Source organism: Engystomops pustulosus, chromosome 4 (assembly GCF_040894005.1).
Source record: "Engystomops pustulosus chromosome 4, aEngPut4.maternal, whole genome shotgun sequence".
Taxonomy (NCBI): Eukaryota; Metazoa; Chordata; class Amphibia; order Anura; family Leptodactylidae; genus Engystomops; species Engystomops pustulosus.
Window position 1 is genome coordinate 68,041,605 of NC_092414.1, and position 18,921 is coordinate 68,060,525.

General features: G+C 39.6%; 1 protein-coding gene across 1 annotated transcript in view; it reads right to left on the reverse strand.

Moving 5' to 3' along the window:
* Window positions 1-13,674: 13,674 nt before the first annotated feature.
* NSG2 (neuronal vesicle trafficking associated 2) overlaps window positions 13,675-18,921 on the reverse strand; it is a 40,966-nt gene continuing 35,719 nt past the window's right edge. The window contains exons 4-5 of the mRNA XM_072146159.1: window positions 18,676-18,786; window positions 13,675-15,965 (exon numbers count right to left, since the gene is read on the reverse strand). Coding sequence (XP_072002260.1) covers window positions 15,774-15,965; window positions 18,676-18,786 — 303 coding nt within the window. The 3' untranslated portion in view covers window positions 13,675-15,773. The remainder of the gene's footprint in view (window positions 15,966-18,675; window positions 18,787-18,921) is intronic.

Consider the following 18,921-nt stretch of genomic DNA (forward strand, 5'->3'; position numbering starts at 1 on the left):
GGGGGACACAAACAAAACCATCAATTTTTATTTTGGATTTTTAGCACTTTTTTTCCCCCCACTCACCATAACGTAAAAATAATATTTTATCTTTATTCTCTGGTTCACTACGATTGCGGTGATACCTCATTTATATAGTTTTTCTTATTTTTGCTCAATTGCTCAATTTTACTGAGCAAAACCAATATTGGTGGAAATCACATTATTTTTACTATCGACAACTTTTCAGGGCTATAACTTCTTCATTTTTTGTGATGGTGTTTGATAATAAAATTGTATATTATGGGAAGTTTTTCGTGTTTTTCTTTACATCGTTCACCAAGCAGGTTCAATATTGATTTCGATTTATTATACAGATTAATACAGACACGGTGATACCAAATATGTACAATTTTTTAGTGTTTTTGTGTTTTATACACTTTATTTGCATTATATGTGTAACTGGGGAGATTATGGGACTTTTATTGTATTTATTTAATTAATTATTATTATAAAATGATTGAATTTTTTTATTTTTTTACATTTTTCATTCTTTGGCTTGAACAAGCGATCATGCGATCGTTTGTTCAAGCCTTTACACTGCAATACACTTGTATTGCAGTGTATAGTGTAAGTAACTAAGTGCCATGCTGCGCAAGGCAGAACCCGGTGGGGAGAGAAGCCGGAAGCCTCGGGTCACACTCCGGACCCGGGGGCAGCGGCAGGAGGGATCGGATCCCCCCATGCTTGACCGCGGCACGGCGGGATTAAACACCCGGGATCAGAGTTTTTCCGATCCCGGGTGTTAGTGCCGGGTCTGGGCTGTGACATCACAGCCCGACACCGGCACCAGTGAGGCCCGGTGTCCCGAAATCTTCTTCTGACGCGCCGCTGTAGAAAGGCGTCGCGTCAGAAGAAGTACCCTTAATGACCACCGTAGAATCCCAATACGACGGTCATTAAGGGGTTAAGGCTGACAAAAACATAACACGACAGAAAACTGGCATAGAAGCCCTGATAAATCTCCCACATGATGTCTTGTATAAAACTACAGGATGGGTTTGGGATCCATTATTGTCTTCAGAAGGTCTTACTCCGATTATTTCTACTTTCCAGTTGAGAGGATAGCTGTGTTTAGTGCCAGGTTGTATCAGTGATTAGAAAATTGTGAGCACTTTTCTATTTTTAAAACTGTGGAAGCAGAACAAAAAAACGATGCAAGTTTCTGCAACCTGAGAGCTTACAGGAAACAAGCAGAATTTTAATAAAGCTTTTTAAGACATGTTACTCTAGAAAACTATTAGCCAAACCCAAAGTATTTTCTAATACTTTACTCAGTTTTACAGAATTAAACTTTAAAATGTGTTCAAAGGAAAGGTTTGCTTTAATCCTATGACTAGTGAGAACCTTTAATACTGAGGTCATAAAGAGAAATATTAATACATTTAGTCTTGACGATCAAACAATAACATCTGGTAACGCTGACACTTAGCCAACAATTGCTTTTGGCAGAAAATTGATAATCAAAAAGAAGTGAACAAAACTGTGGCTTGAGTTACCATTTCACAGCCTTTAATGAAATAATTCCTTACTGCTCCACACCCCCATTGCCAGCGGCATGCCAGGGCCAAGAAATCAGGAATAATGCACAGTAAGTGGAAAAAGACAACCGGTATGTTCACACAGCCGGTGAAGGAATTTAGCGATTAGATAAACAACATTCAGAATAAAGCCTAAAACTCCGAAGTAATTTTATTACTCTGTACAATAAGAATATCATAGTTAAAATCAGTCTCTATTCCTGAGCGTAAAGGGGGCCTGTCACCCCAAAATAGCCCCCCACCAAATAGGCCCCCCATAACCCTCTCCCTAGCCCCTTTCTCTCCAGCAATTTTTTTTTAATCTATGGTCAGAAACGCTGTTTAAACAGATCCGACCTCTTACAAAATAAGAGGTCAGATCCTCATATATGGGGAGCTGCAGTTGGCTTTATTCATAAGGGGGCCGGCCGACACTCCACCAGCACGCCCCCTGTCACCTAGGACCAATAGGAGAAGCTGGCAGCATGTATTGCGTAATCGCTGCCGGCTCTCTGCGATGCGGCCCCGGCGCCGCTGTTCCGCTAACAGCGGTGCGGGGCTTATTCACATGGCCGACTGAATATATATAACACTCGTCTGACACTGTTAATAAGCCCGCCGGCCGCAGCCACTGTCAGTGCAGCGCGGCCGGCCATGTGAACAACCCCCGCGCTGGTGTCAGTGGAACAGCGGCGGCGCGCCCGCATCCCGGAGAGCTGGCAGCGATTACGCAATACATGCTGCCGGCTTCTCCTACTGGTCCCAGGTGACAGGGGGCAGGCTGGGGGAGTGTCGGCCGGTCCCCTTATGAATAAAGCCGACTGCAGCTCCCCATATATGAGGATCCGACCTCTTATTTTGTAAAAGGCCGGATCTGTTTAAACAGCGTTTCTGACCATAGATTAAAAAAAAATTGCTGGAGAGAAAGGGGCTAGGGAGAGGGGTTATGGGGGGGGGGCTATTTTGGGGTGACAGGTCCTCTTTAATCTACGTCGCTTGGCCTTCAGTGCCTAGTAAACAATAAGATGTGACAAATGCAGCATATTTTCTCCATTTTCAGTCAAAAAACTTATTTGAGGAATTGAAGAAACACTTCAGTTTTTTATTTTCTCATTATAATGTTATTATAATTCAATATCATTCAGACAGTAATTCTTTCTAGGAACATGGAGGGTGGGCCCCAAAAAAAGCTTTTCTGAAACATATCTACATAGAGCTAAACCATATAATAAAAATGATAGATATGTTTTTTGGAGCCCACCCTCCATGTTACTAGAAAGAGTACCAGACTATTCCTTAGCAAAAGATGAAAAATGACTATGCCGAGTATTAAACATGTTGGGGCAGATACTGTATATACTCAAGTATAAGCTGAGTTTGTTAGCACAATTTTTGCATGAATAAATTGACATCTGGGTGTTAACGTGTTTCCTGTCACAGTGTCCACTCATCACAATGGACACATCTTATTTTCAATGAGAATGGTAACACCTGTAGTCATAGGCTACAGAGACACTTTATGTAGCACTACTGTTTCATCATAACTATTGCGTCATAGCAACAGACCTCAAGCTTACATAGAATGAAGTATATGACTGTGAACTGCCTCTGTAGCTTCATGTATGACTGTGTACTGCCACTGTAGCTCCATGTATGGCTTTGTACTAAGGCTGTAGCTCCATGTATGGCTATGTACTGCGGCTGAATTTCCATGTATGGCTGTGTACTGAGGCTGTAGCTCCATGTATGGCTGTGTAGTGAGCCTGTTGCTCCATGTATGACTGTGTACTGTGGCTGTAGCCCCATGTATGACTGTGTACTGAGGCTGTAGTTCCATGTATGAATGTGTACTGTGGCTGTAGCCCCATGTATGACTGTGTACTGCGGCTGTAGCTCCATGTATGGCTGTGTACTGCGACTGTAACTCCATGTATGGCTGTGTACTGCCCCTGTAGCTCCATGTATGACTGTGCAATGCCACTGTAGCCCCATGTATGGCTGTGTACGGCAGCTGTAGCTCCATGTATGGCTGTGTAGTGAGGCTGTAACTCCATGTATGGCTGTGTACTGCCCCCACAGCTCCATGTATGACTGTGTACTTCCCATGTAGCTCCATGTATGGCTGTGTAAGGCAGCTGTAGCTCCATGTATGGCTGTGTAGTGAGGCTGTAACTCCATGTATGGCTGTGTACTGCCCCCACAGCTCCATGCATAACTGTGTACTTCCCATGTAGCTCCATGTGTGGCTGTTTACTGCAACGGTAGCTCCATACATGGTTGTGTACTGATGCTGTAGCACCATGTATGGCTGTGTACTGCAGCTGTAGCTCTATTTATGGCTATGTACAGTGACTGAAGCTCATTGTAGCTGTGTACAATGACTGAAGTATATTGTATTGCTTTGTAGAGTGACTGAAGTTCATTGTATGGTTGTGTACTGTACTTCTAGCTCAATATGGCTGTGTACCACCCCTGTAGCTCCATGCATGGCTTTGTGCTTTGGCAGTATTTCCATGTAAGTGTATGTACTGCCGTTGTGGCTCCATGAATGGCCGTTTACTGTGGCTGTAGCTCATTGTATGGCTGTGTACGGTGACTGAAGCTTATTGTATGGCTGTGTACTGTGGCTCTAGCTCAATGTATGGCTGTGTACTGCCCCTGTAGCTCAATGTATGGCTGTGTACTGCCCCTGTCGTTCCATGTATGGCCAGGTACTGTGGCAGTATCTCCATGTATGGCGTGGTACTCTGGCAGTAGCTCCATGTATGGCCGGGTATGGTGTCTGTAGCTCCGTGTGTGGCTGTGTGGCTGTGAACTGCGGCTGTACTTCCATATGGCTGTGTAGTGCCCCTGTTGTTCTGTGTATGACCGTATACTGCCCCTGTAGCTCCATGTATGGCAGTGTAATGTGGCTGTAGCTCATTGTATGGCTGTGTACAGGGACTGTAGCTTATTGTATGGCTGTTTACACTGACTGTAGCTCTATGCATGGCTGTGTACTGTGCCTAAGGCTCAATATATGGTTGTGTATTGCCCCTGTAGCTGCTTGTATGCTTATGTGCCTATGGACTGTGGTAATAGCTTCATGTGTGGCTGTGTAGTGTGGCTGTAGTTCCAAGTATGGCTGTGTACTGAAGCTGTAGCTCCATGTATGGCTGCGTTCTGCAGCTATAGCTCATTGTTAGGTTGTGTACTGTTCTCACAGTATCCAATATAGTGCAGGACCCCCACAGAAGCCAAAATAGCTATTATAGTCACAGGGCCCCATAGTAATGGTGTAACAGTCAAAACATTAACAGTTACTTGCAGTAACCTATATAGTCACAGGGGCTTCACTGTAGAAAAGATAGGTACACAGACCACACAGTAGCCAAAACATTAACGGGGGCCCCCATAGTAGCCGAGAATCCCAAGTAGGCCAATGTAGTGCCATGGGCCCATCTGTAGCTGGAATAGAGCCTGGGCTCCCTCTGTAGGTAGAATAGTGCCAGGGCCCTCTCAGTAGCCATGATAGTGCCAGGACCCCCTCTGTAGCCAGTGTAGTAATGCTCACCTCTCTGCTGCCGTGAATTCTGAATTGATTTTCAGAAAATATAATTAAAGGGGTATTCCGGGAATATGAACATCTGACACAAAACCCATGATGATATAAATAAATGAGTACAACAACTCAATATCATTAGTCACAAAACAGAGCTTAAATAGTTTGATTTTATGATTTACAAAATTTATGGCCTCTCTAAAGTAGGTGGAGTTATCACTAAGATGGCCGCCACTGGAAAATACAAGTTCCAAGATCCTTTAGTTCTCAGTAACTTCTCCTCCCTCTTATGTTCTGCTCCCAGTGATGATGTAACAGGTTTTCTTGCTCTGTTACCCTAGTAATGATTTGTAACTGCCATCACCAAAAAACTGCCCATACTGAATGCGCTTTAAACAACCAACTACAGACAAACGTAGTGGTGATTACATGACCTGCCCAGTCAGGTGCAGGACATGTGATGTGGACATGTGACCAGTGGCCATCTTCTGTCCTGTGTCTGCTCTGCAACGGACCAGAGGAACAGAGGAAACCAACGGACTGATCAAAGGGCCAGTGTTAATTCTTCATTACAGTCTATGTAACCAGCATTTTCTGCTAAGGGGAGCAAAATTTTAAATAACAACTAATTACACATTAGCTAATATTTTGAGTACCCATTTGTATTTGAATTATTCTTATTCCTGGAATACCCCTTTAATAAAGAGTAAAGTTGAAAGTGACATTCAAATACATTCTTACACAGTGGTACCCATTGGAAATCCTTCTCTAACAGATAAGGCACGGCCAGAGGTTTCCTGTAATACTAACAAGAAGGTTTGATGCTAAATATGTCAGTGAACTATAAAAATTATACACAAAAGTTTATGAAGTGCTAAATTATTTCTGACCATTTCTTGCTTTACTGCAGTGTTCTGTTCTAAGCATAATAGGGAATCAATAATTGGAGAAAGCAGCTTCTCCAGCATCTTCATACATGTTCCTGCTGTCTTATGTTTAATTATAGCTTTGACCTTGTTTTCTGTGACAGGTAAATAAATATTAGAATCAATAGTACAGCATCTAAACAGCCCTCGTACTATAGCCTTGGGCAATGATATGGAAAACTCAATTGTACAGGCTGCATGTACCTTTGTGTAGTACTATGTAGAGATTTGTGTGCTCCCTTTGCACTCCTCTAAGGTATCCATTTATATAAACTGAATTCTTTTTAAGCTACAATATAAATGCAGCCGCTGTCAATAAGTAATGTCTTACTCGCTACAAAACAAAAATGTATATGAATTATGAATCAGTAATACTTATCTTACTATAATAACAGCATACTATAAGAAAAAGCATTCAGACTTTAAGTACCTTTTTCATTTTAAAGGAAATTTCTATTAGCAGTCAATGGAACAAGTAAGACTATTACTGTTCAATACTGGAGAAACCCTTCTCAGCTCAAGAATTAAGTGATCATTAAGTCTTAAATATTAATAGTCTAAAGACCTAAGAGTAATTGTTCATATATAACAATAAGATGCTGTTTACATAATTATTTTTTACATAATCAAAAAAGATCCTGAGGTGCTCTGACAAAGTACTACTTTGCAGATTCTAAAGTATAGTTTTAGCATGGTAAGAGGAGAAAAAAAGAAAAAACAAAAGGTATGGGTGGCATGGTAAGAGGAGCAAAAAAAATAAAAACAAAATGTATGGGTGGAATGTGGGGGCATAGCCCTACATAAACCTTTCTCACCAATTTTTCTATGTGCAGAGCTATATGAAGGCTTATTAACAAAATATAATTCCTAGTGGTGGTATTTTATGTTTCATGGTGTATACTGGGAAGCTGGAAAAAAATTCCAAATGCAGTGAAATTGGCGAAAAATGCATTTGTGCCATATGCTTGCGGGCTTCCTTTTTTATGGCTTTCACTATCCGTTCCAAATGACACCTCCCCTTTATTCTTTGGGTCTGTGCCATCACAGAGATACCAAATGTATATAAGTTTTATTAGGTTTTCAGAGATTTAAAAAAAAATAAAACCTTTTGTATGTTTTGCCATCTTTTGCCACTAATAACTTTTTCATACTTCAAGGTATCATTTTTTTTTGCAGTACGAGCTGATGTTTTCAATGTTATCGTGTTGGGAACTATGTGACCTTTTGACCACTTTTTATGCATTGCAAAATTGCTAAAAAGTGGAGATCTGGACATTTCTTTACATTTACAGGGGTTCACAACTGGAAATAATTGTTTTTATATCTTGATAGATTTGGACTTGGGGATAACTGACATGTTTAGGTTTACTTTATTTATGTTATATGGAAAACTGGAAGGTATCAACGTTTAAATCTTTAAAAAAAACTTTTTCTTAATTTTTCTATTTCTGTATTTCTAGACCCCCTGGAGTACTTTTTGAACCCAATATACTACAGTACAGGTAGTCCCGAGATTACATACAGGATAGGTTCCTTGGGTTTGTACTTAAGTTGAATTTATATGAAAGTCGGAACTGCATATTTTATAATTGTAGCTCCAGACTAAATTTTTTTTTTCATCTCAGTGACAATTGCTTTTTCAAAATTTTTTGCTGTAATGGGACCAAGGATTATCAATAAAGCTTTATAACAGACCCCTTACAGCTAATCATTACAGCCAGCGAGTAAAGTAAACCATCCAAAGAGCTTGACCAGAGATCACAGGGGAAAGAGGGGTCCGTCTGTAACTAGGGGTCGTTTTATAAGTCAGGTGTCCTTAAGTAGGGGACTGCCTGTATATTGTAAAACTGAACAAACAGAGTAGCAACAATGGTGCTTTCTGCATTATTTTGACAAGATCTACAATGTTAACAAATGTGAATGTAACCTTACCCAGTTTTTAATTTCTTATTATTGATTATCATACTATATATATAAGGTTAAAATTTGCTACAGTAGTTCAGTATAGCATCTGCTTTGGTCAGTAGGGACTGTCAGAATGTACATTGGCTCCTCTGGGCTGTTAATATTGTTACTTATTAATTATTTATTTTATGAACTTCCATTCTAGTTCTTGGTGCCATATTCATGCTGCGAGTTCTAGTTCTAATTCCTGGATGCTATCACTGTCCTGAGGCTTGGCATTGTATCCTGGCATTATTCTTTATTTCTATCTTCTACTTCTGGCTCGGATTTACACATCCAACAGCAAAGCCTGTAGCCTATTTTCTACTAATTGTGAGCACAAACATAGATGTAGTATGGATCCAATAATCTTTTTTACAAATAGACACAGGGATAAACAATGCATTTAAAACAATTATATCATCACATACTGGTAATGGGATGACGCACAGAAGGTCATTAGTAAAAGCACTTGTAATGAAGAATTATGATTTATATGTAGCTACTGCACAGACGATTTCAAATAATTAACTATATTAGAAAAAGTACAACCTTTTTTATTTGGTCCGATGTATGTAGTAAACAGAGAGTGAGAGGGCTTCATGGTTCTTATTTTTAACATATACTGTATGGCATCCCAAAATATAAAAAAGTTTAAATGCATACGAAAGCACTATATATCCCCAAGTCCTTCGTATAAACTGCCACCCCAACCTGCTCCACCAAAAGTTACTAAAAATTACAGATAATATTAAAATATAAAAAAATATTAGAAATGGGGTACAGGGTAGGTAGAGTTAAATGCCACTTTACCTGCAGGCCACGTGTCTAGTTTAAATGTGACCAATGAACTGACAGCTACCCATTATGGACCATTTGGGTGTGTGGTCAAAATTATTTAATTTTTTTTATATTTAAGTTGTCAAAAAAGAGGTTAATGGCATGTTGTATTGGTTTTTGTTTATATAAGGTTAATTATCACATGTGCTTTCATACCTTGTGTTTATTGTGGTCACTTGAATTTGGTGTTTGAAGAGTTAATTATACTCTCTTGTATACATTTTGCATATAGAGATGGATTTGGAAACACGAGTGGCGGCTTGGACGAGCCAGGTTTCAACTATTTTTGTGGAGACAGCTACTATGGAACATGATGACGAATTTAGGAAACTCTCTAATGAATTGATGGAATTGTATAAATTGCTTAGCAAGGTTTGGTGGAATACCATTGAAAATGTCCACCAGAAGCCTCAGGTTACATATTTTCCCCTCTTGGGAAGTGGAAACCGATGAGAAAGAATGTTGGTGTCAGGATCATAGGTAGTGGATCCTCTGAACCACTGCGGACGATGACACAAGCCAACACCTGGGAGCAGAGTCTAAGTGTCACCCGGTCTTCACAGAGCCTGTCGCAAAGCAGGATGGTCTTGCTGAGGCATGGTACCACCAGGTCGTTTCACGGGTGTGATTTGTCTGTGGTGGCAGCGAGGTCGAGGTACAGGAACGGCAATCTCATAGTCAGGGATCAGGAGGAGGTCAGGACGGGCAGCACAGGATCAGAGTTGGGGGACATAGCAATAGGTCAAGGCAGGCAGCAAAGGAGCGTAGTCAGGAACGGAACCGGGGGTCACAACGGGAAATCACAATAAAAGCGTAGGGTATCAGACAAAGCTATCTCTAAGGCACAAGGCACGAAGATCCGGCGGGGAATGCTGGGAGAAGCTGGCTTAAATCAATTTCCTGGGAATGGCCAGCACCAATTAGTGGTGCGCTGGCCCTTTAAACCCTCAGGTACAGGGGTGAGTGTGCCCTAGAAAGTGGTGACGCGCACGGCCAGCTGCCGGAGCAGGAACGTGGGCGGGATCTAGCTCGGGGGCACCCGTGACATTTTAGAAGTAGGAACTCCATCGGTGCTCCTGCATTTTGATCAATATTCTGCTCGACTATGATCGGGGTCTGCTTTGTCAAATACGATAAACAATTAAGAAATCAGAAACTCAACTTGTCAAATTTGATCAGAATATGCAAGTTATTCCCTTTAAGATGAATTTAAAAGAAACAATTGACTTATATGAGAAAGACATTATCAAAGATAAGAAAGGCAAATTCTCCGGAGATAAAACTGACTATGAGAAAGGCAGAGTATATAAGTGGAACCGCAAGGGTAACAGGAGACAATTCTGTCCACACAGTAACAATATTGGAACTAATGCCGACCGTGTGTCAAGTGACTTTTTGTCATCAGATACAAGTGAGAAGGAGATGTCCCAGGATGAAAGCACATAGCCCACAAACAAAAAGAGGGGACCCCAGCACCGTGATTGGTCACCATCCTATAAAATAGATAGATATGCACACGGCAAAAAAGGGATCCCAGGTGATTTGCAGGTTGTGAATCTGTCCTCATACCAGTTGAAGAAGAAATGCAGGTGGTGCATAAGGTGCTCTCTTTTTCTCCCATGAATACTTTAGATAAATTTGAACTAACCAAGGACAAATATTTGTTTTGCAGGTAATTAATCTTCAAATTACTTTACCATCAACCTTCATTGATTGACATCTTACCAGACATTGACAGACAGATCCTGAAGGACCTATTGGATTTCCTTGACGAAAATGATGACTCACCAACAGATAGGCGCCCCTTTCCTGGTAGAGCTTCCTCTCAAAAAACACCCAATTTCAAACTTATTCTGGCAATACACATTAATTTGGATTGGGTCCACATCTATATGGTTCCCACCCTTGTGGAGATTGTTCAATCTTTATGTTGAAGAAATATACTAACTGCAAATCATGGAATGTGATCTACGACCTGTTATGCCCCGTTCAAAAATCTATGTGGGTCAAACAAGCCAGGAACTAAAAAATGGGTACAACAACACCTATCAACTATTACAACAGCAGCAAAGGACCTATCAAAAGGTAATACAATCTCTACAGTGGCCTTACAATTTTTACAGGAGCCCCAAGGCAGAAATACTGGCCTGAGAGTGTGCGGTCTGGAAAAATCCATCAAAACATCAGGTGGGGATGGATTTTCCAGCTAGGTATTGAAGGAAGATTTATTCTTTACAGATTTTTTATAAGGATTAGTTTTTCATTTTTGCAATTAATTTTATATATTTTTTTAGGGTTTAATTTATTCAGTTTAGTACAGGGTGTCCACAATATGGTCCTCTTATAGATTCTTAGGTGTACTGGACTGTTTAATATAGATTTAACAATCTAGTATTTTTATTATTTCATATTTTATTATTTCATATAAATTATTATACCTCAAACTTCTTTATAATGATTGCTATTCTGCTCATATTAGTTAACCCCTTAAGGACGCAGGGTTTTTTCGCTCATTTCTTGCTCTCCACCTTCAAAAATCCATAACTTTTGCATTTTTCCATGTACATAGCTGGGTGAAGGCTTATTTTGTGCGTAACAAATTTTACTTTCCCGTGATGTTATTTAATATTCTATGCCATGTACTGGGAAGCAGGAAAAATATTCCAAATTGGGGGAAAAAAAATTAAAAATGCATGTGCGGCCTTGCGGGCTCAGTTTTTAAATCTTTCACTCTGGCTCCAAATAACACCTCTACTTTATTCTTTGGTTTGGTACGATCATGGTGATACCACATTTATACAGGTTTTATTGCATTTTAACACATTTTTTTAAAAAAAATTGCCATCTTCTGACGCTAATAACTTTTTCATACTTTAGTGTAAGGAGCTTTGTGATGTGTCATTTTTTTGCGAAATGAGTCGAAGTTTTCATTGCTACCATTTTGAGGACTGTGTGACATTTTGGTCACTTTTTATTCCATTTTTTATGTCATGTGAAAAGGTGTAAAAGTCACGTTTCGGACATTTGGGCACCTTTTCCCGTAATGGAGTTAAACGCCTGCAATAATCGTTTTTATATTTTGATATATTGGGCATTTTGGGATGCGGCGATACCTAATGTGTTTGTGATTTTTACTGTTTATTATGTTTCATATCAGTTCTAGGAAGAGGGGGGTGTTTGAATTTTTAATATTTTATTCATTTTTTTAATATTTTTTTAACTTTTTTCTTTTACTATTTCATAGACCCTCTAGGGTACATTAACCCTAGATAGTCTGATCGTACCTACCATATACTGCAATACTACAGTATTGCAGTTTATGGCGTTTTTGCATAGGATTCATTACAATGTGCCACTGACTCATTGTAATGAATCTGCAGAAACCCCGATGACGTTCGGGGGAGCGATGATCTGAAGAAATATGGCACCACCTATGTGCTATCACTTTTTTAAGTGCTGCCGGCAACAGACAAGAGGTTAACACCTGCGATCGGTGCAAGCACTAACCGTTGGTGTTAGCAATGGGTCTTTGCTGCAATATGCAGCAAAGCCCATCTCTGTATGAAGAGGGCTCATCCCGTGAGCCCTCTTCATACACCTTTCATTGGTCTGTGGCGGATATATCCGTCACAGAGCGTGAAGGGGTTAAAACTATAGATCTATTGATACAATCTGTACTTGTTTGGCATGTGCACACCCCCAGATCAGCTGCAGCGGAGTGTGTTCTCTTGTTCTGTCATAAAATACAAATCTTGAATATATAGAAAAATTCAGTCAAAGTATTAGAGAATATACGTGCCGACGTAACTCTGTATAAGGTTTATGATTGGAGAGATAGTAATATTAACACTATAGATTGTATTTCATAGCACAGGGCACGTTATTATCCCCTCACTGATTCATGCACTGATGGCTTTTACAAATGTGTTAGTCTTCTTTATGTATAAATTTATAAAATTGTTCTCGAATTATTTTTTGTTTTAGTCGCTTCACAATATTCTGCAATATTCATACAGTCTTAATCCACCCCAGATCTAAGAAGTACTAAGATGAAAGACAAGAGGATATTTACAACAACTATACACACAGGGGGTCACTTACTAAGGGCCCGATTCGCGGTTTCCCGACGTGTTACCTGAATATTTCCGATTTGCGCCAATTTTCCCTGTATTGCCCCGTGTATTTGGCGCACACGATCGGATTGTGCCGCATCGGCGCCAGCATGCATGCGGCGGAAATCGGGGGGCTTGGCCGTACGAAAACCCGACGGATTCGGAGAAACCGTTGCATTAAAAAAAAAGTGTTGCGGGACACGCACTTACCTTCACCAAGTATAGGATCGTGCACTCCGGCGGGCCTCGGCGGACTTCAACGCAGCAGCGACACCTGGTGGACGTCGGAGGAACTGCCCTAGTGAATCGCCGGAAGACCCGAATCCACCGCAGAGAATGCGCCGCTGGATCGCGATCTGGACCGGGTAAGTAAATCTGCCCCACAATGTGGAAAAATTCCGCAAAGAAAAAGGTTGAGCTCTTCTCCCCAAAGATGGTAAAATCATGGCAGTGTACACACTGGAAAAGTACTCATTTGCTTTGTTTTCTGATGTCTGTGGAATGCCTCTGGCAGTGTCATCTGTAAATCTGGGTTCCATTCAGTGTATGGGGATGTGTCCATCATAGATCAGGATCTTAGATCAGGATAACAACAATTGCAACATGGATCTCAATTGAAAATAACATGAGGACCAAGAAAGTAAAGTAAATAACAAATGATCATGTACAATTTGCAATTATATGCCAGTTTTATTAGGATTCTTATTATTATTTTGTGGTTGTGAGTAATAAGTATGAAACATTAGTCACAATTCAGACACATCCAGCTTTATTTTCCTGTCAGAAAAGAGTGCAAGGATTACATCAAAATACTCCAGTCTCTGCTAGCTACTAACAAGAAACACACCACACAATAAGAAACTATTGAGAGGGCAGATGATAATATACATGGTGACAATGGATTTACAGGTGAGAAATAGTCGTGTAGAGGAGTCCGTTAGAGAATTTGGCACTATAGTCTGGGTACAGCACAAACTACACCTTCAGCTCAGGTTTATGGGGTACATATGGCAGCATATCACAGTTCAGAAAGCTCTACACAGTTCTCACTACAAAAGAGATGATAAAGGTTTGAGAAATACATGAAAAATCTTTGAACTAGACCTTTAAAAAGAACAAGAATCCAGGTTAACAAACAAGCATGTATACATCATCCTTTCACAAACGCAATGCATGTAGTTCTACCTAAAGATAATAAAATGTTGGCCTGATCCTTGACTGTGTTCGATCTAACTGAGTGTGAGGCTGCAATCCATTTACAAAAATGCAATTATGGCTTATGAAAATGCAATGTACAAATTCTATCCAGGCTTTTATCTATAGCACAGTCAGTTGTAACCAATCTATATCACTATGACCTTTTAATTTCAAGCCTAAGCAGGTTGAGCAAGAAGAAAAAAAATTATCATTGTCTGGATGGGTCACAGTAATTTCTATTCTACACAAAAATGCTTATAATGATTGGCACAGGAAAGCTTCCCCCGCTGGGCCAGGCCTGCAGAGCAGTCTATTCTCAATGTATTATCATGTCAGAGAATATTTACATCCTCAGAGCAATAAAAACAAAGTGAGGACAATTTCAATTTCAATTTTTACTAGGTTTCTTTCAGGTCGGCATATCAGACCCATCCATAAAGTGCACTAAGTTTAGGACAGTAGAAAGCCCACGTTTTCCATCTACACAAGGATTGTCCTCTTCCCATTGACCTTCCCATTTGGTTACTTTCCCATGGGCACGTTACAGTTGCCTATGGAATTACACATCAGTGTAAGGGAAATCTAAAATTCATTTTAAGCCGGACAATACCTTACATGTCTTTCTTCAGCCTTACAGTGTTATTTGTGGCTGAGATGGGAAGAGTCCAGTCTCCTCCTCTCAAAGATTTGTAGAAACAACCTCCCATAGGAGTAGATATGATTTACACTCAAAGTTATAGAAATAGCATAGATTACCATGCTATGCTGTTTCAAGAACCTGACCTTGTGGTTGGGAGAAGATGCTCACATTCCAGCTTGGTCATGTTTGGCCAGATGGAGGTACTTTCTGATTGTTTATTTAGGAATGTATTTCTCCATGCGCTGATATTTCTATACATTATAATTCTTTTTTTAAATATATTTAGATATAAAAAATTTCTGAACCCTTAGATAAAACACACGTGTTGTACAAGGAATTCACTTTTGAAATAAAATATGATATATTCCTTGGCTACAAGTATGCAGTGAAAGGGTCCCATTAAAAAGAATAATTATCTTTCTTATAAATGTATCAGCTTCTAGAAACATCCATCTGTTTATTCCTGGCTCTTAAAATGAACCAATCCCAGCGTGGCAGTTGGAACCAACAGTACTCTTTCTGTGTTCTGTGCTTCAGACACTGTGTACTCCTGTATGTTTCCATTAGCAGCCATGTATCTGAACCCATTCGTTATGTAACTGCTCTTTAACTCCTGCCCATGACATGACTCCTGTCCATATCCAGGGGTATAGCTTTCCACACATACCGTAACACTGTGCCAGCTCACAAAAAAACTGTGACTATCATAAATGAGCAATAAGCAAGTAATTAATTTGCATATGTCTGCATTTTCTATCAACAGATTATTGAATTTGGCAAAAAGATTATTTTTTTCCTATTTTTACATTGCAGATTGACGATAAACATTGAACATGCCTTTGTACAAGGTTGTGACTCGGTTACAAATTAACGATAACAATGCACAAAAAAGAAACATCTCGTTGTTCGTTAAAGACTCCCGCAAGTTTTTAGCTTTGCATCTTAAATGCGGCACCTCATCTGAGCCATGCCCAGGGCTCTCTGAACACTGATGTCACTTGTAGATTTGACTGTTTAGTGACCTTCAGTTTTACTAGCCTTGGTATCATGATTAATGGATCCCGAAGAAAGCCATGGAGAGACGGATCTTGAGCTTGTTTGCTTAGCCATGCTGTAGTGGCTGATGACAGTGTAAAACCTTCCTCGAGAGTTGGAATCCTGTGCAGAGTAGTAGGCGTCCAGTGAGGAGGGTATGCATCTCTTATGCTGCAATTCAAGGAATACAAATGGCTTTTAATACAAGAGGAAAGGCTGTGGATGGATGATAATGTCTTTACACAACTATATTAAAGCACAAAAATAATTAGAGACCAAAATCACAGAAAAACCAACATGACCATGAACCACTAATACAAGAGGCTGTACAGGATACTAAACTACTAAATGCCAGAATTATTCACTGAGTATGAGAATTCTTAGGTCCTTATATACCAACAATCATCAGAGTACTGGTCATCAAGCACAAAATCCAGACAAGAAAGAGCTAAGCTACTGGGAACCAGGACCCATACAAGGCACAAGACCATGGAACAACACTATCACATGCGAAACAATGAAATTGTTGTACTGTTCATAAATGCTAATTAAAATTTCTGAAGGAATAGGACACCTTCATACAAGTTTGTGGACATGTAGCTTCCAACCAGGGAAAACATATGTTCTACTGCACCAACTCTAAGATAGCACTCCCATATACATATATACGTTGGTCTTCTTTGGTCTATCGTGATGGTACATGATTGAAGTTGTGAACCTGATATTTTTATTGGTGCTTTCTATTGACAAAAAACATAGTAAGATGCATGTTTCGGGTCTAAACTAAAACCACCACTGACAAAATATTTGGATGACAATTTGAGTGTTTAATCAGCCTAATAAAAATAATGCAGATAGAAAGACAGATGTTATGCCAAAGAAATAAATTTTATTTAATGAAATAACACATGAAGGTAAAAACAATTAAAATTCCCAAAACTAGGGAAGTACAAATGATCCCCCAGTTACCAGCCCCAATATGGGATGCAATAATAGCGTGACTAAGGGATATCCCCTGAGGTAGCCTGCTTGACGGGCGATACGCGTGGGGCATCTGTGACCCCCCGGTTTCTCCAGCCCGGCACTCTACCTTTGGTAATGTGACTTCATTTATCTCTATTTAACATTGTTTGTCAAGCACTTTATATCTACGCTATATACCTGTGGTTTATCCTTAGTCACGCTATTATTGCATCCCATATTGGGGCTGGTAACTGGGGGATCATTTGTACTTCCCTAGTTTTGGGAATTTTAATTGTTTTTACCTTCATGTGTTATTTCATTAAATAAAATTTATTTCTTTGGCATAACATCTGTCTTTCTATCTGTATTATTTTGATTCGTGGTTTTAGATGTTGGTAACATTATTTCCCAGGACCCATTTTCTTGGTGAATCCATAATCAGCCTAATAAGAAACCTACACAATAGACAACGTAATAAAGGCTAAAACAAAATCTATACACTGGTTTCATTAAAGATAAAGCTATGGTTACTACCTTTGGCAAATAGTCATAGAAAGTCCTTTGAGCGACTGCAAGATGTCATTTATTTTTTCACTGTACTTTGGTACTCAGTAAGTTATATTTATCGTTATTTATAACGATAAGTTGGCAGGTAGGATACTTTATTATTTACTATCTGTACCTTCCAGCGTTGCCCGGGATAGTAAATAATTGCTCTTAGCTATAGCAAAATAGAATGAGTTAACAAGAAATATTTTACATGTATCTATAAACTGTCACAGACCTTCTCTGTCACTGACCATCCCTTTTATAAACTTTTTTTAACCGTCTCTGTCTCTGACCTTCTATGTCAGTTTCCTTGAGTGACTGTATGTCTCTTTAAGTCTCTTTCAGTGACTATCTCTGGCAGTCTCTTTCACTGTCTGTCTGTCTCTGGCACTCTCATTCCAGTGACTGTCTCTGGCAGTCTCATGCCAGTGACTGTCTCTGGCACTCTCATTCCAGTGACTCCCACTGTCACTTTGTCTATCGAGAGATTTATCCGAAGTGTCTGAGAGCAGAACTGTTCTAGTTGCCCATGGTAACCAATCAGAACTCAAGTTTCATTTTTGCACAGCTGTTTATAAAATTACTGCTGATCTCTGATTGGTTTCCATGGGTAACTGGAACAGTTTTATCTCCAACATTTCAGATAAATCTCCCTCTATCTCTGCATCCCTATCCATCTTACCTCACACATAAGCATCTAATACGTATTGCCTAAAGTAACCCACCAAAGCTCAGAGCTCATATTAATAACCTGTGGCAGAAAAGTAAGAAATCACGGCTCAGCTCCCAACTGCCACAGCAGCAGACAATGGCTCCTGTATATGGTGGTTAATAAGTGGACTTTGGAAAGCATGGAGTAAAAATCACATATCAGATGTCATTATAACCACCACAGAGGCACTGTTATATATATTTTGGTAGCTGTACTATGTTGTGTGTGACATTTATACATCACTGGTCTGGTAACGATACTGGGAAAGAGCCAAAGAAGAAACCTTAAAAATTATATTTTAAAACAAAGTTGTTTCCGTATTTGCATAGTGGTGTACAGGCCGAGATTGTAAATATGTTTTGTGCTTAGGATGTCTAACACTCTTAAACTAAAAGACATAAAAAAGCTTGCACAAGAAATACAACGTGTATGAACATTATTCTGTACTGCTTACAGGTAAAGCCAGCTTTTAAGTATTCAGATATAACTGGCTAATTAAAAGTATTATGCTGAATTAGATTATGCTAAATTATATTGCAATTAGGATTATTGTTCTTGTCGAGGAATTAATTTTTCGTTAGTGAAATGTGTCAAAATCATTTTTAGTATTTTATTCTTCAGCCTTGCTTTATTGTTAAGGAATAAATGGCCACATACCTTGTATACAAATCCATCTGGGCAGCTGTGATCATATGTGAAGGCTTTGTAGACCACAAGGAATACTATGCAAGCAAGAAAAGCCAGAGCCAAGCTTATTAGGATGGTGACCTGGAGGAAAGAAGGAGACACATAAATAAAGTGAAAATCCAATCACTGGATGCCAGAAACCTCACTTCCTAAATGTAATTATAAGGGTCTTGTCGATGAATTCATTTTAAAAATACTTCAATGGGAACGATGTTG